At 36.8% G+C, this 27,450-nt stretch overlaps 1 protein-coding gene across 5 annotated transcripts in view; it reads right to left on the bottom strand.

The window, feature by feature from the left end:
- FSTL5 (follistatin like 5) overlaps nucleotides 1-27,450 on the bottom strand; it is a 937,973-nt gene that overhangs the window by 160,562 nt on the left and 749,961 nt on the right. For all 5 annotated transcript variants that reach the window (XM_086345931.1, XM_086345933.1, XM_086345932.1 and 2 more), the window contains one exon: nucleotides 2,768-2,929. In XM_086345931.1, coding sequence (XP_086202057.1) covers nucleotides 2,768-2,929 — 162 coding nt within the window. The remainder of the gene's footprint in view (nucleotides 1-2,767; nucleotides 2,930-27,450) is intronic.

Below are 27,450 nucleotides of genomic sequence, written 5' to 3'. Positions count from 1 at the left end.
TTTACAAAATTTCAAATTCACAATATTCAGTTTACAGAATGTTACTCGACCTTTACAGTTAGATGCATTTCATACCCTACTTCACTTTTATTTCAAATCTTTTTTCTTTGTTTAATGTTTTCCAGCAAATAATAACTTCTTAATCTAAGCAGGTGGTCTTCTTTTTTAAACCATTAAATATATACACATGATTAGAAAGTGAACTCAAATAATTTTACAGTATATAAGTTTAAAAAGTTCATCACGCTGTACACCTTAAATTTACACAAATTTTTAGGTTAACTTTATTTCAATAAAAGATAAAAAATAAAGAAATTAATCCAAACTTCCTGTTTTCATCAACATCTTAATTTTTATTTAATTCTCAAAGGAAACTTTCTCTGCTTCATTCTAAGATGATCCCCTCCTTCTTTCTTGTTGATTTCCACGACAATTTGTCCATCTTTCACCTGCTCCATTGTCCACATATCTTTCTCTTTACCTGTATCTTTCAAAACAAAATAAACTGTCCAAGAAGTAAGAAATAACTTCACCAGTCCTAAACCTTTTCACCAGAAGCTACTATCTTTTATTTTTCCATCTTTCAAAATTTTGAAAGATATTTTTATTCCTATCTTTCATTTCTAAGGACACAGCAAACTGATTTTTTAAATGTCACAGGGACAAACTAATCACTAACCCATGAATATATTTTAATAATCTTCCTTGACTGTGCATATAGTATTGATGAACTCTTTCCCAGTTTTGGCTTTCTTTTCTTTCCTTCTGTAATATCATTTGTTCTCATCTCTTTGCTAATTATTAGTCTCCTTCTGATATTCTCTTGATTTGCCTGCCAATAGAATATTTCTTCTTTTCTAGAATTTTACTTCTCATAACATCCCATCCATTTGCATAGTTATTCAGTTAGTGCCTAGACTTAGAGTTCATATAGAAGTGACAAATAAGCATCTTATGAATAAACAGATAATTAAATAACTATAGAATTTGTTAACGTGTTAACATACACAAAGCCACACGGAAATTCACACTCCTGTGCGCCAGATTTTTCTCTTAGGCTATGCTCCCAAATCAACTTTTATTACTTGTCATAGCCTCTTAAAACTTAACCTAATTTCTTTTATTTAAAAAAAATGATAATAGCTGTTTTACAAATGTCCTCATTCTTTCAAAGTTGAGTGAAGATTGTAACTAACTTCCCAAATTTTCCTTCTCTTATAAAGGGCATCCCAAGTGGTCCTAGTGTTAAAGAACCTGCTTGCCAATGCAGAAGACATTAGAGGCATGGGTTGGATCCCTGGGTTAGGAAAATCCCCTGGAGGAGAAAATGGCAACCCACTCTGGTATTCTTGCCTGGAGAATCCCATGGACAGAGGTGCCTGGTAGACTATAGTCCATAGGGTCATAGAGAGTCAGAGACAACTGAAGTGACTCAACACACACAACACCCACACATTTCTAAAACAAGGCTATATTATGTTTATAGAATACGGTTTGCTGCTATCAAGTGGGCAAGAGATTGCAAAATCAGAAGCTAATTAGACTTTTACTCAATTTGATTTCTGTTAATCAGATCAATCTTCTTCTCAGATAATAGACACTAAGACACAATCAGAGAAGGAAACATGTAAATTTATTTTGCCTAATTATATTAACATAACATTGTTAGGATTCAGCTTTGAAAGATCAAAAATATTCTTATATGTCATTCTTGATTTTCAGAAATAGATAAGTAAATGTTTTTAAAAGATTTATTTAAAAATGTATGCTAATAAATTGAATGGTAGTCCCCGTCCAGTGTTCTTGCCTGGAGAATCCCAGGGACAGGGGAGCCTGGTGGGCTGCTGTCTATGGGGTCGCATGGAGTCGGACATGACTGAAGCGACTTAGCAGCAGCAGCAGCAGCAGTATACTCATATAGAAATAAGGAAAATATATTCATTTCTAACAGTATGAATAGAAGGAATTTAAAGGCATGGAATAAGGAATGTAATGCCACGTAACAGATATTCCAGTAAAATGACTGTCCCTGGACCACTCTTGACATTGGAAATAAGATCTGTAAATTTTATTACTTACTATGATAATCAAACTATATGCAATTAATTTTGCATTATTTTGATTATTTGATATGATAAAGATTATCTGTTTTTTAATACCATACATGTGTGGTTGGTATAATCTGTATAATGACTAATCACAACTGCATATTAGATTATTAGAACATGTAGAATATTTATATATTAGAATGCAAGAACTTCATCACTTTAAAACAACACAAATGTGAAACATATTTAGCAATATTTTCATTTTTTTTTCCTTTGTTCATTTGGAAAGTGTGCTGTAAAATATTTCCTAAAGAATTTCTATATTATTGACATATTCTGTAAAACATATTTTAATGTATGATTTAAACATATAAATTGTCTCTTCAGAAATGTATTTAATGAAGGAATTCAATTATTCTGTTCAGCATATCTGCTATAATTCAGAGGATAAGTTTTAGAAGAAAAACAATATTTTACTTATAAAAATAATGACATAACTAATCATTATGACAAGACTATTATTTAAAACATTAAAAGTATTAAAGTATTGTTTCAAATATAATGTCTTAGGTACTAACATAACTTTTTTTCATATTCATTGCATACATTGTCACCAAGTATCACTTTCTCTTTTTTTCAAAGAATGTAAAATGTGTTATAAATTTCAGTATGAAATTTCTGCATTGTTATTTAAGAGAAAAAATGCAAGTAAAAAGCACCTTGAAGTGTGAGTTGCTTGGACAGTTTTGGTGTAATATCAATTCCATTCTTCAGCCAGCTAAGCTGAGGATTTGGTATGCCTTCTGCATGGCACCTGAGACTTGCAGTAACTCCAGGTTCTCGGGCTTGACTCTCTGGATACACCCGGATTACTGGAGGAACTAAAATTAGAAACAGAAAAGAAAATGATTAGTATCCATTTATGCCACTTGATTTTCTGAAACAAAGAAAAATAGCAATTGTATATGTTCATGATGTTATGCATTTCTACAAGGTCTCAGTTTGCAAATCTAAGTAATTTAGTATCCACTAACATATGCCAGTGGTCCCTGGACAAAAGCTATTCTGAGACTGTACCAGGTGAAATACAAGGTAAGCCCAGGATATCTTGTTTCAATAACTAAAGAGGCCCTTAAGGAATGAGAAAAACATATCAAAAAATACAAAACTAGTTTAAAGGGGCTTTCATTTACCAAATACAAAATAATTTGAGCATTAAGATAATTACCAGTTATGAAGGAGTATAAAAATAAGAGTTTAAGAATTCAGTTAAAAAAATAAATGAATAAATACTTAAATGGGAGAAAAGGAAAAGCTTTTCCTTGCTATAGCATTTAAAAAAAATTACAATAACAATTCCACTTACGGTACATAAGACTCCAAATGGCAAAAAAAATCTTGAGAAAGAAGAGTGGGGCTGGAGGAAATAAGCTTCCTGACTTCAGACTATACTACAAAGTTATAGTCATCAAGACAGTATGGTACTGGCACAAAAACTGAAATACAGATCAATGGAACAAGATAGAAAGCCCAGAGATAAACCCAAGCACCTATGAGCACTTTATATTTGACAAAGGAGGCAATATACAATGGAGAAAAGACAGCCTCCTCAGTAAGTGGTACTGGGAAAACTAGACAGTTATTAATACATGCAAAAAATGAAAATAGAATACTTTCTAACACCATACACAAAGATTAACTCAGAATGAAGACCTAAATGTAAGACCAGAAGCTATAAAACTCTTAGAGGAAAACATAGGCTGAACTCTCTTTGACATAAACCACTGGAAGATCCTTTATGATTCACCTCCTAGAATAACAGAAATATAACCAAAGTAAATAAATGGGACCTAATTAAAGTTAAAAGCCTTGCACAGCAAAGAAAACTACAAACAGGTTTAAAAGACAACTCTCGGAATGGGAGAAAATAAAAGTGAATGAAACAAATGACAAAGAATTAATCTTTAAAATATACAAGTAGTTCATGTACCTCAATACCAAAACAAACAAACAAACCAATCAAAAAGTAGGCAGATCTAAATAGATATTTCTCCAAAGAAAACATACAGATGCCCAACAAACACATGAAAAGATGCTCAATATTGCTTATTATTAGAGAAATGGAAATCGTAACTACAATAAGGGATCAACTCACACTAGTCAGAATGGCCATTATCAAAGAATCTACAAACAATAAGTGCTGGAGAGAGTGTGGAGAAAAGGGAATTCTATTGTACTGTTAGTGGGAATGTAAATTGATACAGCCACTATGGACAACAGTATGAGGATTCCTTAAAACACTAGGCATAATACTACCATATGACTCAACAATCTCACTACTGGGCATATACTCTGAGGAAAACATAATTGGAAAAGACACAGGCACCCCAATGTTGAAAGCAGCACTATTTACAATAGCTAGGACATGGAAGCCACCTAGATGTCCATCAGCAGATGAATGGATAAAAAAGTTGTGGAACACATATACAATGGAATATTACTTGCCCATAAAAAGGAAAATATTTGAGTCTGTTCTAATGAAGTGGATAAAGCTAGAGCCTGTTATACAGAGCTAAGTAAGTTAGAAAGAGGAAAAACAAGTATCATATATTAATGCATACATATGCGATCTAGAAAGATAATACCAATGGCTCTTTACAGAGCAGCAGTGGAAATCGAGATATAGAGAACTGACTTGTGCACACAGTGGAGAAAATAGAGGGTGGGACAAACTGAGAGAGTAGCACTGAAACACATAAAATACTGCATATAAAACAGATAGCCAGTGGAAATTATCTCTGTTACGCAGTGAACTCAAACCTGGTGCTCTGTGACAACGTAGAAGGGTGGGATGTGGTGGAAGGTTGAAAGAGGGTTCCAGAAGGAGTGGACATATGTATACCTATGGCTGAATCTTGTTGCTGTACAGCAGAAACCAACACAATATTGTAAGACAATTATCCTCCAATTAAAAATAAATTAATACAAAAGTTAAAGAAAAGAATTTAGGATAATTCTACTTATGGTACACACTAAAAATATAATATTTAGAAACAAATTTCACCAATATATGTGATGGACATGGAGGCCTGGTGTGCTGCAGCCCATGGGGTCTCAAAGAGTCAGACACGACTGAGCGAGTGAACTGAACTGAACTGAAGTGAAAATCACAGCAGATGGTGACTGCAGCCATGAAATTAAAAGCACTTGCTACTTGGAAGAAAAGCTATGACCAACCTAGACAGCACATTAAAAAGCAGAGACATTACTTTGCCAACAAAGATCCGTCTAGTCAAGACTATGGTTTTTCCAGTAGTCATGTATGGATGTGAAAGTTAGACTATAAAGAAAGCTGACCGTTGAAGAATTGATACTTTTGAACTGTGGTGTTGGAGAAGACTCTTGAGAGTCCCTTGGACTGCAAGGAGATCCAACAAGCCCATCCTAAAGGAAATCAGTCCTGAATATTAATTTGAAGGACTGATACTGAAGCTGAAGCTCCAGTACTGATGGGAAGAACTGACTCACTGGAAAGGACTCTGATGCTGTGAAAGATGGAAGGCAGGAGGAGAAGGGGACGACAGAGAATGAGATGGCTGGATGGCTTTAACGACTCAATGGACTTAGTATGAGTAAGCTCTGGGAGTTGCTGATGAAAACAGGGAAGCCTGGCATACTGCAGTCCATGGGGTCACAAAGAATCAGACATGACTGAGCGACTGAACTGAACTGAACAGATAACATGCTGTTGAGGACGTGGAGAAAAGGGATCTCATGTACATTGTTGGTAGGAAAGCAAACTGGTGATGCCACTGGGAAACTAGTATGAAAATTTCTCAAGAAATTATAAATGTATGTGTAAAGAAGTGAATAAATCCCCCCTTTCTGCTTAAATAAGCCTTAATTGATAAAGATTCCTTCTGAACTTTAACCTCGATATTCTCACCAGGAAAATGAGATTTAATAATATCTCCCCTGTTATATGTATTAATTCCTCTGGTGCAGCTTTCACAGCAGTACCTTAAGAGTGAAAATTATAACATATTCATTGACTCTATAAATAATGCTGAACACTTTATAGTCATGTTGCTGGGAAGATGATTCACAGTGAGGTTAATGACATATCCAGGTCACACAGCTTATTGTAGCCTAGAGTTTGAGATAAAAGTCATGGAGCTCTAATACCTGGACCAACCCTCTCCACATTTCATGTTGCCCTTAACCAACCTGGCTGAACATAGTCTGTAATAGCCACTGAATTTAGCCAATAAGAAAGAAAGAAAACAAGAAAATCTGATGAGTATTAAAAATAAGTATGTTCCAAATTTTGTGTTGTCAGAATTTCCTATGCCAAAACTTTTTATACATATTTGTATGTATATATATATAAATATATACTGTGCTAATTTGCTTCAGTTGTGTTCGACTCTTTGAAACCCTATGGATTGTAGCCCACCTTCCTTCTCTGTCCATGGGATTTTCCAGGCAAGACTACTGGAGGGGGTTACCATGCCCCTCTCTGGGGGATCTTCAATTCCCAACCCAGAGATCAAACCCACATCTCTTAAGTCTCCTTCATTGGCCAGTGGGTTCTTTACCACTAGCACTTCCTGGGAGGCATATACATATATCTATAATGATCTGGAAGTCCCACTTCAGGATATATAATCAAAGAAAAAGGAAACTTTATTATCTCAAAGAGATAGCTATATGTATGAACATCTTGCCCATGTTCATAGCAACATTATTCACAGTAGCTTAAGTATGGAAAGAATCTAAGTGTTCTTCAACAGATAATAGTAAAGAAAAAAAATATATATAGACATACATATATAATATCATAATGTAAATGACAAGCAAAAGGTGGAAATGATACAAGTATCAACTCATAAATAGAAAATAAAATTTGGTTTATCCATACAATAAAATATTATTTGATGATGAAAAGAAAGAAGTACTGATATATGCTACTATTTTAACATGCTAAGATATTACATTAAGTGAAAAAGTGTCACTCATAAGTCCACATACTGTATGAGCCCATTTCTATGAAACATCCAGAATGGGTAAATCCATCAGGATTAAAAGCAGATTAGTGGTTTATAGGGGCTGAGGGGAGAGAGAAATGTAAAACAACTGCTTGGTGGATATCAGGATTATCTGAGGGATGATGAAAATGTCTGGGGAGTAGATGGTGTGATGGTTGCACAACATTTTAAATGTACTATAAACCACAGAACTGTTCACTTCAAAATGATTCAATGTTACATGAAATTTACTTTGATAAGAAAGGAAAGCCTTATAGAAGTGCTTATAAGTCAAGTGACAGAGAAAGTTCCCATGTCAATAGCAGCAAGGAAACAATATTCATATGAAGGAGCCATCCCGAAAGTAAATTCTTCTAGCAAGGTTTTAGATCACTGCAGCCCTGGCCAAAATGTTGACTGCACCTCAGAAATACTTCATACCAGGGCCAAATAGCTAAGCTTTTCTCAATATTTTTAAATGTCATTTCTCTACTTACTATCTTTTATCTCTTTATTATAGTTTAGAATTATTATTATGTTGAGAAGATGATACAGGTTTGCTGTTTAAAGCCACTAAGCATTAGGTAATTTAGTATGTGCTCATAGATAAATAGATAAAATTCCTCAAAGTTGAGAGCAATATAAACTTAATACCAAAATTAAGCAAGGACATTGCTAAAAAAAAGAGTAACTACTGGTCAATTTCATTCATGAAAATAGACTTTAAAAGTTTTCAAATATATTAACAAACAAAATCTAGCAGAATATAAAACGATAATGAAAGTGTTAGCTGTTCAGTCATGTCCAACTCTTTGTAACCCATGGAAGGTAGCCCACCAGGCTCCTCTGTCCATAGGATTTTCCAAGCAGTACTGGAGTGGGTTCCCAAAATGATATTAGACCATAAAATATTTGTTTTGCTAAAGATATTCAAAAATCACTCAATATAATTTACAACATATATAGGTTAAAGGAGAAAAACCATATATCTCAACAGCTACAGAAAAGTCATTTACTTTTAGCACACAGAAATGAGCAAGTATTTTACTTTTTAAAATAAAGGATGTCTTAAAATATACAGCCAACCTTGATAGATGATATGATTAAGTAAAGTAAAATACAAAATAATCCATGGATGAATTGTAGAATAAGTACACTTTCACTTTCACTTTTCACTGTCATGCATTGGAGAAGGAAATGGCAACCCACCCCAGTGTTCTTGCCTGGAGAATCCCAGGGACGAGGGAGCCTGATGGGCTACCGTCTGTCGGGTCACACAGAGTCAGACACGACTGAAATGACTTAGCAGCAGCAGCAGCAGCAGCAGTAAGTTTGCATGACACAAGTTATTTATATTTGTAAATATGAGCAACAAACATTCAAAGTACCTGGAATAATACAGTGTCATAAAGGAACAGAGCTTCCCTTCTTTTATAATACTTGATATTCCCTGGAAGCTCAGCTGGTAAAGAATCTGCCTGCAAGGCAGGAGACCCCAGTTTGATTCCTGGGTCAGGAAAATCTGCTGGGGAAGGGAAAAGCTACCCATTCCAGTATTCTTTGGCTTCCCTGGTGGCTTAGATGGTGAAGAAACCACCTACAATGCAGAAGACCTGGGTTTGATCCCTGGGTTGGGAAGTCCCCTGGAGAAGGAAACAGCTATCCACTCTAGAATTTCGGCCTGGAGAATTCCATGGACAGAGGAACCTGGCAGGCTACAGTCCATGTGGTTGCAAAGAGTCGGACATAACTGAGCGACTTTTACATTCATAAACCAACAAATATATATATATATATATATATATATATATATAAACTTACCTAATGAATGTCCATGCCCCTTGCAAGAAAATTTTAAAATGTTATTTGGAAAAATGTTAAGAAAAATGAGATAAGAACTAATTAATGGAGAAATAAAACCTATTTTCTGTCCTCTTGTTCTTGCCTGGAGAATCCCAGGGACAGTGGAGCCTGATGGGCTGCCGTCTATGGGGTCGCACAGAGTCGGACACGACTGAAGCGACTTAGCAGCAGCAGTTTTCATTATGTCAATTTCAGTCATGAGAAGTTCTTTGCTCCTTTGCCTCCCCATGCCTCAGTAAGGTAAATTCATTTGTATAGGAATCTTTAAATATTGTGCCTCTTACCTGAATTATTTTATTTACTCTATTAACTGGTCATAGATATGTTACCTAATATCTGTGACAAATTGTAAAGTGATATATTGATGTGGGAAGACAAGTCTCCTTACTCTCATGTGTATACCATTCAATAATGGAAGCCAAGGAGCAAATAACTTTAACACAATGTTTTTGTCCTGCAGCTGAGATGATGAGGATGTGATGCGTACATAATGAAAGGAGTGATGGACACAGCAAACGTTAAGAGAGTGTTTGAACAGGATTTTGAAGTGTTTTTTAGGAATATAACAAAAGGACAAGTGGATGTATTTGTGAGGGAGGTATTTATAGCAGAAACGTAAGACTGGAATATCATGTACTGTTTCAATGAGTGCTTCTTCAATTTGAGTTATATTGTGGGCAGTTAGATGTATTTCATACACATCTGTTCTGAGAGTCAGTTACTCAATTTGCCACCAACGATCCTGTGAGAGAAATTCTGCGTTCATTCAATAAACATATGTATATTGATTACACTTTGTGGAAGGGTTCAGGAATTATACAATGATTAATTATTAACTATACAATTCTCAAATGATCATGTAACATATTTTGAGAGTTGGATGAGAATGTAAGTACATTAGGGCAAGTGATTTAGACACTTTAATTCCAATATCTAAAAGCATTTGTTCTTTTCAAGAAAAACAAATATATTATCTCTAATATAAATATTAAATGTATTCATACTGAAAAAGAGCTGTTCTAGATAGGTGGATTTTCTAAATGTTGGAGGCAAAATCTTTTATAATACTTAATATTTAAGATGAGCATTTATTTTTTATGAACGTCTCAAGTGAAATACGGATTTCATATTTAGAAACTTCTATGATAATGAAAGCACTGCTTTATTTGGTGACATTCAATGACATTTAGACTGTGACAAATGAGCGTGAACCCTTACTCTGTTATTCAATAGTTATGTGATCTTGAGCACATTTTTAAACCTTTTTAAGCCTTTGCTCTCCTATATTGAAAACGGATATTGTATCATACTATACAGGTTTTGAAAACCAAATGAAATAATAATAATTAAAGGTTTTATATATTACAAACGATATATATTACATTGTTTATGCTATATATAATATATAATGCTATTTATGTTACATATATATGATTATATATATATAGTACTGCTGCTGCTGCTAAGTCGCTTCAGTCGTGTCTGACTCTGTGTGACCCCATAGATGGCCTCCCACCAGGCTCCCCCGTCCCTGGGATTCTCCAGGCAAGAACACTGGAGTGGATTGCCATTTCCTTCTCCAATGCATGAAAGTGAAAAGTGAAAGTGAAGTTGCTCAGTCTTTTCCAACTCTTAGCAACCCCCTGGACTGCAGCCTACCAGGCTCCTCCATCCGCGGGATTTTCTAGGCAAGAGTACTGGAGTGGTGTGCCATTGCCTTCTCCATTATATACATACAGATATATAATTATTTGGCAGTGGGGTTTTGCCTTATTTAATTATGGTATCCTCATACATAGCTGAGTGATGAAAGAACCATAGAGTATGGAAAAGTGGTCCACAGGGTGTGCAGTATAGTTTTATCATACTTGTCCCTTTTTCGCACTCAGGCTGGCATTTTCTGTTTAGAATGACCATGAGAGTACATGTACCCTGCATTTACCTTAGTAAGAACATGGTTTGGCAAAAAAGGAAAGAGTCTAGCTCTCAAAGACTCTGCAGGATCTATCTTAGCAAAGGGACCATGGGCAGAAAATGATTGGAGGAGCCATTGTACAATCTGACTGACTAATGAACAGATGTAAACCTTTCAAATCTACTGGAATTATAAAACCAGTAGCCTGGTTGAAGTCATCAGATCAGAACTATAAACATGCCTATCTCCCTATCATCCCTTAGTTTCCATTCTTGGTTATAGATACTCTAGACATCATAAACCATACTCATGTCAACTGTAATGCAGAGACAGAAAAAGGGGGCTAAAGAACGCTCCTCAAAGACTCAATAATCATCTAGGATTTGACTTTGTGTATTGGCTTTCATAGTCTCAGATGTGGAAAAATAGCCTCTTGATGAAGGTGAAAGAGGAGAGTGAAAAAGCTGACTTAAAACTCCACATTCAGAAAACTAAGATCACGGCATCTGATCCCATCACTTCATGGCAAATAGACGGGGAAAAAGTGGAAAAAGTAACAGATTTCATTTTCCTGGGCTCCAAAATCACTGTGGACAGTGACTGCAACCATGATATTAAAAGACACTTGCTCCTTGGAAGAAAAACTTGTGACAAACCTAGACAATGTATTCCAAAGTAGAGGCATCACTTTGTGAACAAAGGTCCACCAAGTCAAAGCTGTGGTTTTTCCAGTAGTCATGCATGAATGTGATTAGTTAGACCATCCATAAAAAAGGCTGAGTGCTGAAGAATGGATGCCTTAGAACTGTAGTGCTGGAGAAGACTCCTGAGAGTCCGTTGGACTGCAAGGAGATCAAACCAGTCAACCCTAAAGGAAATCAACCCTGAATATTCACTAGAAGGATGGATGCTGAAGCTGAAGCTTCAATACTTTTGGCCACCTGATGTGAAGAGCTGACTCACTGGAAAAGACCCTGATGCTGGGAAAGATTGATGGCAGAAGGAGAAGGGGATGACAGAGGATGAGATGGTTGGATGGCATCACTGACTTAATAGACATGAGTTTGAGCAAACTCAGGGAGATAGTGAAAGACAGGGAAGCCTGGCATGCTGCAATCCATGGGTTCGCAAAGAGTCAGACACAACTTAGTGACTGAACAAGAACAAAGCTGTGAGCACCAGAATTCTGCTACATATTTCACAATGCTGCTGCTGCTGCTGCTAAGTCGCTTCAGTCGTGTCTGACTCTGTGCAACCCCATAGACGGCAGCCCACCAGGCTCCCCCGTCCCTGGGATTCTCCAGGCAAGAATACTGGAGTGGGTTGCCATTTCTTTCTCCAATGCATGAAGGTGAAAAGTGAAAGTGAAGTCGCTCAGTCCTCTCCGACTCTGAGCGACCCCATGGACTACAGCTTACCGGGCTCCTCCATCCATGGGATTTTCCAGGCAAGAGTACTGGAGTGGGATGCCATTGCCTTCTCCAACATTTCACAATACACCCACACAAAAACGCATGGAAAACAATGATAGGAAGTAAAACAATTTTGATTTTTGTTCCCTTGATGATTACTTACATAACTTATTTTAAAATAGCAAATACATTGGTAACCAACAACAGGGAAAGGGAGGAAAGGGGTAAATTATGAATTTGGGATTAGCATATATACATTACTATATATAAAATATATAACAAACAAGGACCATCTGTATAGCACAGGGATCTATATTCAATGTCTTACAATAACCTATAGTGGAAAGGAATCTGAAAAAGAGTATGTATACCCACACAAACCCATATAATATATATATATAAATATATACAACCATATATATTTTTCTTTTATATATATATATACTCTAATCATTTTACTGTACACCTGAAACACTCTAAATAAACTATCCTTTAATAAAATAAAAATAAGAATTAAATAGCAAATGCAATTTCAAAAACAATTCTCATAATACTTCTATGCCTACTTTGCTGGTGACATACAACATATGTTTAGGCTCTTGAAATATGTAGCACTGAGTAGTTTTTGTAGCATTTTATTTTACTGGAGCTTAAAACAAATAATTTTTTAACGAGATATTTTAATATGCTGCTAGCAAACCTATATCATCATAAAATGTGGAGTAAAAAGACACTTTCAAAACTGACATAATCTCTAATCACTTAACAACAGGGGAGTTAGGAAATGAACTATGTTTTTAAAAAAGATGTATATAGAAAGTCAAAATGGATAACTACTTTCAACTAGTATTTAATAAGAGAAAGTATATCTTGTCACAATATAGTCAAGGCAAGGCTTAATATTTTTTGCAACATTCTTTGGAATAGTAAAAACTTGAAACAATCTAAACATATTTGAAAATTAGTTTGAAAGGGAGAAACCAATCAACTGAATGATAACAAGGTACAACATCATTCGTGTTAGAATATACAGATATTATATGTGTCACCTATATGCCTCTGATACTTCCCAAAGGAGAATGTTTCAAATAATATGTTTAGTTTTCCTCTGCATTCTTAGCTATTTCTACGTTATTGATACACATGTATGTGAACTGAAAGAGAATCAGTCAACAATAATTCTTTGTCATATTGATGATTTACATTCAAATAGATATTATATTTGGAAAAATAATAATAGTACTCATATAACACATTTCTCATTTAGTGTACTGGTATCCAACTGCTTATTTAACTTATATGCAGAGTACATCATGAGAAACTCTGGCCTGGAAGAAACACAAGCTGGAATCAAGATTGCCAGGAGAAATATCAATAACCTCAGATATGCAGATGACATCACCCTTATGGCAGAAAGTGAAGAGGAACTAAAGAGCCTCTTGATGAAAGTGAAAGTGGAGAGTGAAAAAGTTGGCTTAAAGCTCAACATTCAGAAAACGAAGATCATGGCATCTGGTCCCATCACTTCATGGGAAATAGATGGGGAAACAGTGGAAACAGTGTCAGACTATTTTTTTGGGGCTCCAAAATCACTGCAGATGGTGACTGCAGCCATGAAATTAAAAGACGCTTACTCCTTGGAAGGAAAGTTATGACCAACCTAGATAGCATATTCAAAAGCAGAGACATTACTTTGCCAACAAAGGTCCTTCTAGTCAAGGCTATGGTTTTTCCTGTGGACATGTATGGATGTGAGAGTTGGACTGTGAAGAAGGCTGAGCGCCGAAGAATTGATGCTTTTGAACTGTGGTGTTGGAGAAGACTCTTGAGAGTCCCTTGGACTGCAAGGAGATCCAACCAGTCCATTCTGAAGGAGATCAGCCCTGGGATTTCTTTGTAAGGAATGATGCTGAAGCTGAAACTCCAGTACTTTGGCCACTTCATGCAAAGAGTTGACTCATTGGAAAAGCCTCTGATGCTGGGAGGGATTGGGGGCAGGAGGAGAAGGGGACGACAGAGGATGAGATGGCTGGATGGCATCACCGACTCGATGGACGTGAATCTGGGTGAACTCCAGGAGTTGGTGATGGACAGGGAGGCCTGGCGTGCTGTGATTCATGGGATAGCAAAGAGTCGGACACGACTGAGCGACTGAACTGAACTGATCCAAGTGGTTTTCCTTTTGTCTGCCCTCTGATGGATGAGGATAAGAGGCTTATGGAAGCATCCTGAAGAGAGAGACTGACTGAGAAGGAAACTGGGTCTTGTTTTGATGGGCGGGGCCATGCTCAGTAAATCTTTAATCCAATTTTCTGTTTATGGGACAGGCTGTGGTTCCTCCCTGTTGTTTGACCTGAAGCCAAACTATGGTGGAAGTTATGAACATACCTCTTTCAAAAGGTCCTATGCATGCACTGCCTCATTCAGTGCCCCCAACCCTGCAGCAGGCCACCACAGACCCACTCCTCCACCAGAGACTCCTGGACACTCACAGGCAAGTCTGGGTCAGTCTCTTGTGGGGTCACTTCTCCTTTCTCCTGGGTCCTGGCTCACACAAGGTTTTGTTTGTGCCCTCCAAGAGTCTGTGTCCCCAGTCCTCTGTAAGTTCTGGACGTTCTATGGTAGGGTTAATGGCGACCACCTCCAAGAGGGTTTATGCCACATTCAGATCTGGTGTACCCAGAGCCTCTGCCCCTGTGGCAGGCCACTGGTGACCCGTACCTCCACAGGAGACACTCAAACACTCAAAGGCAGTTCTGGATCAGACTCTGTAGGGTCTCCTGGTGTGCACAAGGTTTGTTTGAGCCCTCCAAGTATCTCTGGCAGATATGGAGTTTGATTCTAAATGTGATTTTGCCCCTCCTACCATCTTGCTTGGGCTTCTCCTTTGCCCTTGGACATGGGGTATCTTTTTCTGGTGGGATCCAAAATTCTCCTGTCAATGATTTTTCAGCAATGTGTTGTAATTTTGGAGTTTTTGCAGGAGAAGATGAGCACACACTTCTTCTACTCCGCTATCTTGTATTGATCAAAATTGCTCATTCACCTAAGTTTACTTAAATAGTAATTGGTGGAATCAGCAAATGCACTCAGACAGTGTGACTATAGAATTTAGTCTTATCTCTTGTGCTATACTGTCAAAATGTAAATACTGATGTTTTCATACTGAGTGAAATAAGTCAAACAGAGAAGGAGATATATGATATTCCCTATATGCAGAATTAACACTGTGACTTTGACACAGGTCCTTTACTTCTCTGAATATTAATTTCTTCACCTCCCTTTCCTCCATTAATCCTTGGAAGCTGGTCCTGCCACCATTACTAATGATGTTCCTCAGGCTAAAGCAGCCACTGCAGTCCTCCTTCTCCTGTGGAAAATTCTTAAAGAGATGAGAATGCCAGGCCACCTGACCTGCCTCTTCAGAAATCTGTATGCAGGTCAAGAAGCACAGTTACAGCTAGACATGGAAAAACAGACTGGTTCCAAATTGGGAAAGGAGTATATCAAGGTTGTATATTGACACCCTGATTATTTAACTTATATGCAGAGTACATCATAAAAAATGTCAAGCTAGGTGAAGCACAAACTGGAATCAGGATTGCCAGGAGACATATCAATAACCTCAGATATGCAGATGACACCACCCTTTTGGCAGAAATGAAGAAGAATTAAAGAGCTTGGGCTTCTCTGGTGGCTCAGAGGTTAAAGTATCTGCCTCCAATGTGGGAAACCCGGGTTAGATCCCTGGGTTGGGAAGATCCCCTGGAGAAGGAAATGGCAACCCACTCCAGTATCCTTGCCTGAAGAATCCCATGGACGGAGGAGCCTGGTAGGCTACAGTCCATGGGGTCGCAAAGAGTCAGACATGACTGAGTGACTTCACTTTCTCTTTCTTGATGAAAGTGAAAGAGTTTGCCTAAAACTCAACATTCAGAAAATTAAGATCATGGCATCCAGTCCCATCACTTCATGGCAAATAGATGGGGAAACAATTTAAACACTTAGAGACTTTATTTTGGGGCTCTCCAAAATCACTGCAAATGGTGACTGCTGCAGCCATGAAATTAAAAGATGCTTGTTCCTTGGAGGAAAAGCTATGACCAATTTAGACAGCATGTTAAAAAGCAGATATATTATTTTGCCAACAAAGGTCCATCTAGTCAAAGCTATGGTTTTTTCATTAGTCATGTATGGATGTGAGAGTTGGACTATAAAGGAAGCTGAGCACTGAAGAATTGATGCTTTTGAACTGTGGTGTTGGGGAAGAGTCTTGAGAGTCCCTTGGAAAGCAAGGAGATCCAACCAGTCAATCCTAAAGGAAACGAGTTTTGAATACTCGTTTGAAGGCCTGATGCTGAAGCTGAAACTCCAATACTTGGCCACCTGATGCAAAGAACTGACTCACTGGAAAAGACCCTGATGGGAAAGATTGAAGGTGGGAAGAGAAGGGGATGACAGAGAATGAAATAATTGGAAGGCATCACCGACCTGATGGACATGAGTTTGAGCAAGCTCCGGGAGTTGGTGATGGACAGGGAGGCCTGGCGTGCTGCAGTCCATGGGGTCACAGAATGGGACACAACAAGTGACTGAAATGAACTGAACTGAACTGATCAAGTGATGGTCTGAAAAATGTCTCACATAAACTTGAAGGATTAGTGATTGGCATAACAACTATTTAACCTCGGTGACAAGCTACACAGTAATAGTAGGTTATTTTTCTCAGGATACACATTATGAAATATAAATGAGGATTGATTTCAGCCTGAATTAAAAAGTCAATAATCCTCCAGAGAGCATTTCAAGCCATTTGTTACAGTCAGTTTTACATAGGAAGTGCACTCTATGAACCTGTTTTTCCTTTCTCTGGCCAGTGCATCTAAAAAGAAACCTAGGGGACCAGTGGGTTCCTACATTGGCCTTAAATCAACTGCCTCATAATCTAAACAAAGGGTAATTTTAAAGCTGTCTATTCACTGAAAAGTTCCTAACAATATCGGATGTCTTACAAAAATATCTCAGCATTTTAAATGGTTGAATTTAGTACTATCATAATATCAATAATTGTGCTGTCAAATAATATCAATATAGAATTATCAAATAATATTAACATTAAATATCAATATTTATTAATATTATAGGTATGTGCATACAAACACATTAAGTTTATGTATTATTCAGCTTTATCCTATAAATATAGCTAAGTTTCTGTCATTTAAAATGGAAGGTATGTAAGAAGACCTAAATATTTGAATTTTGTTTATGAAAAAATTTTAAGTATAAAATCTGATTTTATTGTCTTAAGATTGTAATTGAGAAATATTTATTAACAACTTCTGGTGTAGCATGTAGTTCTAGGTGTCATTCTCACATGTTCAGTTTTACATATAAACATGTTGAGTGACTGCTGAGACCACAATTGGAAATTAGCCTAAGAGACTATGGGAAATAATTGGCCTAAATTATCTTATCTGGTACTGATCACAAAATAAATGTGAAGTATCTACTGGATACTGGCCCCAGAGAAGTATCTACTGGAATGTGAGTACTGGTAATCTAAATAGAAATTATGATTTAGACATCATATAGTCATACATAAGGTATACTTGAGATCCCTAAAAAATTGTGTTTTTAAATGCCAAAGTCAAATAAATCATCAGTTCATTTATAGTATTTTTAGAGAGGTATTACTAACTCACTTCAAACAGATGTAATCTCTCAAGGAAAGTGAACTATTTCTTTAATCACCCAGTTAAAACAAATAGTATCACTTTGTGACTAAACTGAACTAATATTTATCTAACAATTATAAGGGCATAAATGGTAAAAAAAAAAAATTGGATGCTTTGTATATATGGAGGACTAGTAACTCTAAGAAAACATAGATAAGGCTATTTTTAGCTAGTTATAGAAATTAGAAATGGAAATGGACCTCTGATACTAGAAAAGTATTATATTAAAAGTAAAAAAAAATGAGTTGAAGATAATAAACTATTATTAGTATAGTTACAATTCTGGAAACTTCTAGAATCAGTTATAAAAGGATATATCAAGATCTTCACAACCCAGATAATCACGATGGTGTGATCACTGACCTAGAGCCAGATATCCTGGAATGTGAAGTCAAGTGGGCCTTAGAAAGCATCACTAGGAACAAAGCTAGTGGAGGTGATGGAATTCCAGTTGAGCTATTTCAAATTCTGAAAGATGATGCTGTGAAAGTGCTGTACTCAATATGCCAGCAAATTTGGAAAACTCAGCAGTGGCCACAGGACTGGAAAAGGTCAGTTTTCATTCCAATCCCAAAGAAAGGCAATGCCAAAGAATGCTCAATCTACCGCACAATTGCACTCATCTCACATGCTAGTAAAGTAATGCTCAAAATTCCCCAAGCCAGGCTTCAGCAATACGTGAACCGTGAACTTCCAGATGTTCAAGCTGGTTTTGGAAAAGGCAGAGGAACCAGAGACCAAATTGCCAACATCCTCTGGATCATTGAACAAGCAAGAGATTTCCAAAAAATCTATTTCTGCTTTATTGACTATGCCAAAGCCTTTGACTGTGTGGATCACAATAAACTGTGGAAAATTCTGAAAGAGATGGGAATACCAGACCACCTGACCTGCGTCTTGACAAATTTGTATGCAGGTCAGGAAGCAACAGTTAGAACTGGACATGGAACAACAGACTGGTACCAAATAGGAAAAGGAGCACATCAAGGCTGTATATTGTCACCCTGCTTATTATGCAGAGTACATCATGAGAAATGCTGGGCTGGAAGAAGCATAAGCTGGAATCAAGATTGCCGGGAGAAATATCAATAACCTCAGATATGCAGATGACACCACCTTATGGCAGAAAGTGAAGAGGAACTCAAAAGCCTCTAGATGAAGGTGAAAGAAGAGAGTGAAAAAGTTGGCTTAAAGCTCAACATTCAGAAAACAAAGATCATGGCATCTGGTCCCATCACTTCATGGGAAATAGATGGGGAAACAGTGGAAACAGTGTCAGACTTTATTTTTGGGGCTCCAAAATCACTGCAGATGGTGATTGCAGCCATGAAATTAAAAGACGCTTACTCCTTGTAAGAAAAGTTATGACCAACCTAGGTAGCACATTGAAAAGCAGAGACATTACTTTTCCAACAAAGGTCTGTCTAGTCAAGGCTATGGTTTTTCCAGTGGTCATGTATGGATGTGAGAGTTGGACTGTTGGAAGAAAGCTGAGCACTGAAGAACTGATGCTTTTGAACTGTGGTGTTGGAGAAGACTCTTGAGAGTCCCTTGGACTGCAAGGAGATCCAACTAATCCATTCTGAAGGAGATCAGCCCTGGAATCTCTTTGGAAGGAATGATGCTAAAGCTGAAACTCCAGTACTTTGGCCACCTCATGCGAAGGGTTGACTCATTGGAAAAGACTCTGATGCTGGCAGGGATTGGCAGCAGGAGGAGAAGGGGACAACAGAGGATGAGATGGCTGGATGGCATCACCGACTCGATGGACGTGAGTCTGGGTGAACTCCGGGAGTTGGTAATGGACAGGGAGGCCTGGCGTGCTGTGATTCATGGGGTCGCAAAGAGTCGGACATGACTGAGCTTCTGAACTGAACTGAACTGATGCTCAAAACCATGAAGTATTTAGTGATAATAATAACAGGCTTAAAACTGGGTAATAAAGGCCTATGAATATATTTCTCAAAAACCATAGTAACTTTATTGGATGAGAATAAATCAGCATTTTACTCAATATTTGGAAATATCTAATAGAATCCTTTTAATTAACAATCTTTCTAACCTAATAATGAATGTGTGCTCAGTCGCTTAGTCATGCCAAATTTTTGCAACACCATGGACTTGAGGCCTGCCAGGCTCCTCTGTCCATGGAATTCTCCAGGCAAGAATACTGGTGTGGATTGCCATTTCCTGCTCCAGGGATTCTTTCCCACCCAGGGATCAAACACAGATCTTTTGCATTGGCAGGTGGATTCTTTACCACTGAGCCACCAAGGAAGCTGTAATCTAATAATAGAAATGACCTAATGGAAAATTTATATACCTTGGTAACACTGAGCTCTACCTTTATGTCATCCTTAACTTTTCATTCTGTGATCTTCCTTTAGCAGCTGCTGCACTATTGTCAAAAATTATGGCACATTGTAGGTATTTTGGAAGTCAGATTTTATAGTTAGGGGACAGAAATCACTGACCCAATACCCTGACTGCATTCTAACTGAAAACAAAAGTGAATTTAAGGTGAATTGTCAGGTCACAGGGATGTAAACAAATAATCGCTGGATATCTTTTTTCCTTTTCTTGATGCCATTATCCTCTATTCTTTGGAAGGATTCTATCACTGCTCTTCCACAAATTATTCATACAGCTGCACTGCTAGAAAGGCTTGTAAGAAAGCTTAAGGGTAAGAATATAAATGTCTCTGAAGTAGTACAGATTCACAGTGGCATCTGGATTGCTCTGTTTGTATTATGACTTCCTTTGTCATTAAAGCAACTTTCCTATGAAAAATTACAGACCAGGTTTAATAAATATTTTAAATGCTACTGAGCTTGTCCAATGCCTTTTGTCTCTGACATTATTAAAGCCATCAATTTCTCTTTAACTTTGTCCCAAAGCAATCTTTTTATATTCATGACTTTCACACTGCCTCTTGTCAATATTATAAAACTCTCTGATCACATTACTACAGCCTTCATAAAAGTGTAGAGTATGCAACAAAAGTTGGAAGCAAAATATAAATTAACAGTAACACACTTGTGTTCATAAGTTTTTCTATTTTTTTTAATTGTTAGATCTTCCCATTTTCCCATAGTATTGTAATAGATCACAACTATTTAAGCCATTTTGAAAGGGGCAGCAGTTTGTCCTAGCTTAATTAACTCAGATCTAATCTATCAATCCTTAAAATTAATAGTGGCCCTTTTAATCCCCAATTTCAAAGTCTCAAAAGCGACCATTTTCAGAAATGGTCTCTGAAGCACAAAAGAAAATTAAAGTATTCAAGATAATATGTAAGATGATATTTTTCTAAATCTATGAAAAAATAAGAATTAATGAAAGAATGAATTTAATAGTTACACATGATAGATGCTGTTTTTTTCTTTCTTAAATGTTATTTACTTTTATATAATACATATGCAGTTTAAAGTTTGTCAAGAGATCTCAAAGTAAATACTGACTGTACAATGAATATATTATTATAACGCATCCAACCTAAAATTTGAATGTGCTTCTAGCACTTACTCTGTTCTAAGGAGCAATATATTCAATTTCTCTAAGTCTCAATTTCCCCATTTTTAAAATTTGAAATCCTTTCTAGGATTAAATGGATTAAAGGAAACAATGTATGGTGAGTTCACAACCCCTTGCTACACTCAGGTCATCAGGAAAATGTTGTGTCTTAAACCACAATTTTCCTTTCCAGAAAAATTTGTTTTTTTTAATCTCTTTATAAATAGAATCACTGAGGCTTTTTAGGAGAAATGGCAAAGACCTATAATTTCACTGTGGCTCAGATGTTCAGTGGTGTCTGACTCTTTATGACTCCATGGACTATAGCCCCCCAGGCCACTCTGTCCATGGGATTCTAGGGTGCCATTTCCTCTTCCTCCAGGAGATCTTCCTGACCCAGAGATCCAACCCATGTCTCTTATGACTCCTGCGTTGGCAGGTGAAGTCTTTACCACTAGCACTGCCTGGGAAGACTATAATTTCACTAGTCAATACCAACACAAATTGATTGTACTGCTTGGAGATCTAATTTAAAAGTAGCCTAAATCCATGTATGGGTTCAATAGGAGTGAAAATTATATTTGATCTATATCTGCCAAAACTAGAGAAAGGAAAATGAAAGCAAGACACACATTTTGCCAACTTGCTTAATGTTCAAGATGAAAAACAAACTTCTACATAATACAATATACTGAAAGATTTTTTTCAAAGGTGTCTCTAAAAAAATAAAAAAGTCCAAGCAGACCAAGTTACATTTTCTAAGCATTTCCCCAATTACATTTATATCCCGTTAGTCATAGAACCATTAAGTACATGCATTCCTGGCAAAAAAGCACTTTGTATGTGTGTTTGTGTATGGCTGGGAAGCAAAAAAAAAAAAAATTGCATTCGAGACCTTAAAAAGATAAGCAAAATGCATGTCATTCAATATAATTAAAATGCATGGCAAAAATATATATAAATGATTTTGGAAGGTTTTGTTCATAACTTTTCTTATAGCTATTATTCCAGCTAGCCTTATATTCTTCCATCATTTATGTAAGAAGTTTTAAAATTTGAAGAATATGGTAAAACTATAAAAAATAAAACATCTTACACCAAACAGGATTACTTAAGAGGCAGATTTTAGATCACAACCTGGAACTAACTAGCTTTGTGATTTTGAGAGAGGTAGTCCAGCCCTTTTGGTGCCTATTTCTTCATTTCAAAAGTGAACATTATAACTAGTGTGTGATGTTTTAAAATACAAAACGCCTTTGAAGATGGAGAAATGGATTCATGATAACATTGTTAGTGCAAGAGTTGGTGAAAACCTTTTCAACAGAAGTGATAAAATTTGAAAATGTTAAGTAACTTTGCTCAGGGATTGTATTATAAACTAATTTATGTATATAAATATTTGCATAATATATAAAATATATTTGTTTTTTATATGAAACTGGAGTTCCCTATATGAACTTATATGCAGAGTACATCATGAGAAATTCTGGGCTGGATGAGGCACAAGCTGGTATCAAGATTGCCAGGAAAAATATCAGTAACCTCAGATATGCAGATGACACCACCCTTATGGCAGAAAGTGAAGAACTAAAGAGCCTCTTGATAAAAGTGAGACAGGAGAGTAAAAATGTTGGCTTAAAGCTCAACATTGAGAAAACTAAGATCATGGCACCTGGTCCCATCACTTCATGGCAAATAGATGGGGAAACAATGGAAACACTGAAAGACTTTATTTGGGGGGGCTCCAAAATCACTGCAGATGGTGACTGCACCCATGAAATTAAAGGACGCTTACTCATTGGAAGAAAAGTTATGGCCAACCTAGACAGCATATTAAAAAGCAGAGACATTGCCAACAATGGTCCGTCTAGCCAAGGCTATGGTTTTTGCAGTAGTTATGTATGGATATGAGAGTTGGACTATAAAAAAAGCTGAGTGCCGAAGAATTGATGCTTTTTTTTTTTTTTCAAATTTACTTTTTTTTAATTTTCAAAGAGTAAGTGGGATAATGCTAACACACACACAGACGAATTTCATTGGAATTACAAAGTACAATGATTTGGCTAGATACATGGAAATTTAATATATTTTGTTAATGACCAATAAACGTAAGACAAACCGATGATCCCACCCTACTGTCATTGCTGTTCAATCACTCAGTCATTGTGAATACATGGACTGCAGCACACCAGGCTTCCCTGTCCCTCATCATCTCCCAGAGCTTGCTCAAACTCATGTCCATTGAATCATCTAACCATCTCATCCTCTGTTGTCCACTTTTCCTTCTCCCTTCAATCTTTCCCAGTATCAGGGTCTTTTCCAATGAGTCCTCTCTTCGCATCAGGTGGGCAAATATTGGAGCTTCAGATCAGTCTTTCCAATGAGTATTCAGGACTGATTTCCTTTATGATTGACTGGTTTGATCTCCTTGCAGACCAAGGAACTCTCATGAGTCTTTCCCAACACCACAGTAAAAAAAAGCATCAATTCCTTGGTGCTCAACCTTATTTACGGTCCAACTCTTGCATCCATACATGACTACTAGAAAAACCATGGCTTTGACTATGCGGACCTTTGTCAGCAAAGTAGTGTCTCTGCTTTTTTTTTTTTTTTATTTTTTTTTCATACATGATATTATACATGGTTGTTTGGATTTTCTTTTTTTTTTTTTATTTTTAAACTTTACATAATTGTATTAGTTTTGCCAAATATCAAAATGAATCTGCCACAGGCATACATGTGTTCCCCATCCTGAACCCTCCTCCCTCCTCCCTCCCCATACCATCCCTCTGGATCGTCCCAGTGCACCAGCCCCAAGCATCCAGTATCGTGCATTGAACCTGGACTGGCAACTCGTTTCATACATGATATTTTACATGTTTCAATGCCATTCTCCCAAATCTTCCCACCCTCTCCCTCTCCCATAGAGTCCATAAGACTGTTCTATACATCAGTGTCTCTTTTGCTGTCTTGTACACAGGGTTATTGTTACCATCTTTCTAAATTCCATATATATGTGTTAGTATACTGTATTGGTGTTTTTCTTTCTGGCTTACTTCACTCTGTATAATAGGCTCCAGTTTCATCCACCTTATTAGAACTGATTCAAATGTATTCTTTTTAATGGCTGAGTAATACTCCATTGTGTATATGTACCACTGCTTTCTTATCCATTCATCTGCTGATGGACATCTAGGTTGCTTCCATGTCCTGGCTATTATAAACAGTGCTGCGATGAACATTGGGGTACACGTGTCTCTTTCCCTTCTGGTTTCCTCAGTGTGTATGCCCAGCAGTGGGATTGCTGGATCATAAGGCAGTTCTAGAACTGATGCTTTTGAACTGTGGTGTTGAAGATTTTTGAGAGTCCCTTGGACAGCAAGGAGATCCAGCCAGTCCATCCTAAAGGAAATCAGTCCTGAATAGTCATTAGGAGGACTGATGCTGAAGCTGAAAGTCCAATACTTTGGCCACCTGATGTGAAGAGCTGACTCATTTGAAAAGAAACAATTTTCTTTCAGTAGTCTTATTTTTTACACACTACCCAAGAATAAAGCAATATATTCTCCTGAATGTGATATTCTTTCTTCATCATATACTTATATGTGATGCTTCAATCATGATATATATTTTCATTATACATTTAATGTTTTTATTTGATATTTCACATTAATGCACATATGTAAGTATATGTTCCTACTTTAAATGATTTTACACATAAATCAATTTTATGTCTACCTGGTATTTCATCCACCCTTTGAATCTATACCATATTCTTTGGTTAACATAGCTTTAATATTCCTTATAACAAGTTCATTCAAACTAGTGTTCATTTTAAGTTCTTTTGCAGTAATTTCCCCATATTTATTCTTTTATTGGAAGAAAGGGTAGGGGCAGAAAGAGAAAGAAAGGAGGAGAAGTAAACAGGAAGTGAAGACAGAAAGGAAATAAAGAGGAAAGGTACGAGAGACAAACCCTTTGGAATTCCAGCTGAAATGGCCTTAAAGTTATAAGTAAAGAAGGTTAATTATTTTAATACATGATCTTCCATTCTAGGACCACGGTATATTATTTCATTTATTTACATTATTTTTAAGACCTTCAATAACATTTTATGATTTTAAGTTAGAATCTGAATTTTCCCTGGACATTTTTTTTTTCCTGAACATTTTCTTTTTTAGCTGCTAATGGAAATGTGTTTTCTATATATTTACAATTAAGTGACTGAGTCCCAATTTTATTTTTGTTGAAATACTTTTAGATTTTGATCTCTGGGTTTTAGAGGGAAACCATCACATCGCCTACAAATATATATTAAAAATGTCTGTTTTATAATATATATATGGTTTTCAACTCCAAAACATTTTAAATAGCAGGGGAGAGCAATGATAAATTATAGCTTTGTCTTGTTTTAATGTTAAAAAACCCACTCAACTGTCAAAAGAATGACTTTTTGATGTTAGCTATCATTTAAAAATAAGCATTATAAAGTATAGCTGGATTCCTATGATTACAAATGCAGAATTTTTAAGAATGGTATCTTAACTTTATCAGGTACTTTCAGCATGTACTATTGTGAGAGTTTTTAAAAAGCCAATCTTGTCGTCAAATAAATGATTTTAAAGAAAGGTAAAAGAACACCACTAATGCTACGGTGCTTACACATCCATATATATATATATATATATATATATATATATATATATATATACACACATACACGTATGTACCCCTCAGGTTTGGTGGTTCCTGGGCATGTTGTACACTTGATTACATACAGTCTCAGGACACTAAAGCCTTTGACTGTGTGGATCATAACAAACTGTGGAAAATTCTTAAAGACATGGAAATACCAGACCACCTTACCTGCCTCCTGAGAAATCTGTATGCAGGTCAAGAAGCACCAGTTAGAACTGGACATGGAACAATGGGCTGGTTCCAAATTGGGAAAGGTGTACATCAAGGCTGCATATTGCCACTCTGCTTTTTTAACTTATATGCAGAGTACATCATGTGAAATGCCAGGCTGGATGAAGCACAAGTTGAAATCAAGATTTCTGGGAGAAATATCAGTAAGCTCAGGTATGCAGATGACACCACCCTTATGGCAGAAAGTGAAGAAGCACTAAAGAGCCTCTTGATGAAGGTGAAAGAGGAGAGTGAAGAAGTTGGCTAAAAACTCAACAGAAAACTAAGATCATGGCATCCAGTCCCATCACTTTATGGCAAAGAGATGGGGAAACATGGAAACAGTGAGAAACTTTATTTTTCTGGACTCCATAATCACTGCAGATGGTGACTGCAGCCATGGAATTAAAAGATGTTTGCTCCTTGGAAGGAAAGCTATGACCAAACTAGACAGCATATTAAAAAAACAGAGATATTACTTTCCCAAAAAAGGTCCATCTAGTCAAAGCTATGATTTTCCAGTAGTCATGTATGGATGTGAGAGTTGGACCATAAAGAAAGCTGAGCACCAAAGAATTGGTGCTTTTAAACTGTGGTGTTGGGGACGACTCTTAAGAGTCCCTTGGACTTCAAGGAGATCAAACCAGTCAATCCTAACGGAAATCAACACTGAATATTCATTGAAAAGACTGATGCTGAAGCTGAAGCTCCAATAGTTTGGCCACTGATGTGAAGAATTGACTCATTGGAAAAGACTGATGCTGGGAAAGATGGAAGGTGGGAGGAGAAGGGGATGGCAGAGGATGAGATGGTTGGATGGCATCATCGACCTGATGGACATGAGTTTGAGCAAGTTCTGGAAGTTGATGATGGACAGGGTAGTCTGGCATGCTGCAATCAATGGGGTCACAAAGAGTTGGACACAACTGAAATGAAGTGAATCTGGGGACATTCAACTTGTCAAGGTTGGAACAGTGAGCATTGATGTTGGTACTAAGTTCCTCTTCATGTTCACATTGTGCATTTTCC

This window comes from Bos grunniens, chromosome 17, assembly GCF_055505025.1.
Source record: "Bos grunniens cultivar Pamir isolate PY7600 chromosome 17, Bosgru_T2T1.0, whole genome shotgun sequence".
NCBI classification, from domain to species: domain Eukaryota; kingdom Metazoa; phylum Chordata; class Mammalia; order Artiodactyla; family Bovidae; genus Bos; species Bos grunniens.
The sequence above is the reverse complement of the archived record's forward strand: the minus strand, read 5'-3'. Positions and strand labels throughout refer to the sequence as shown.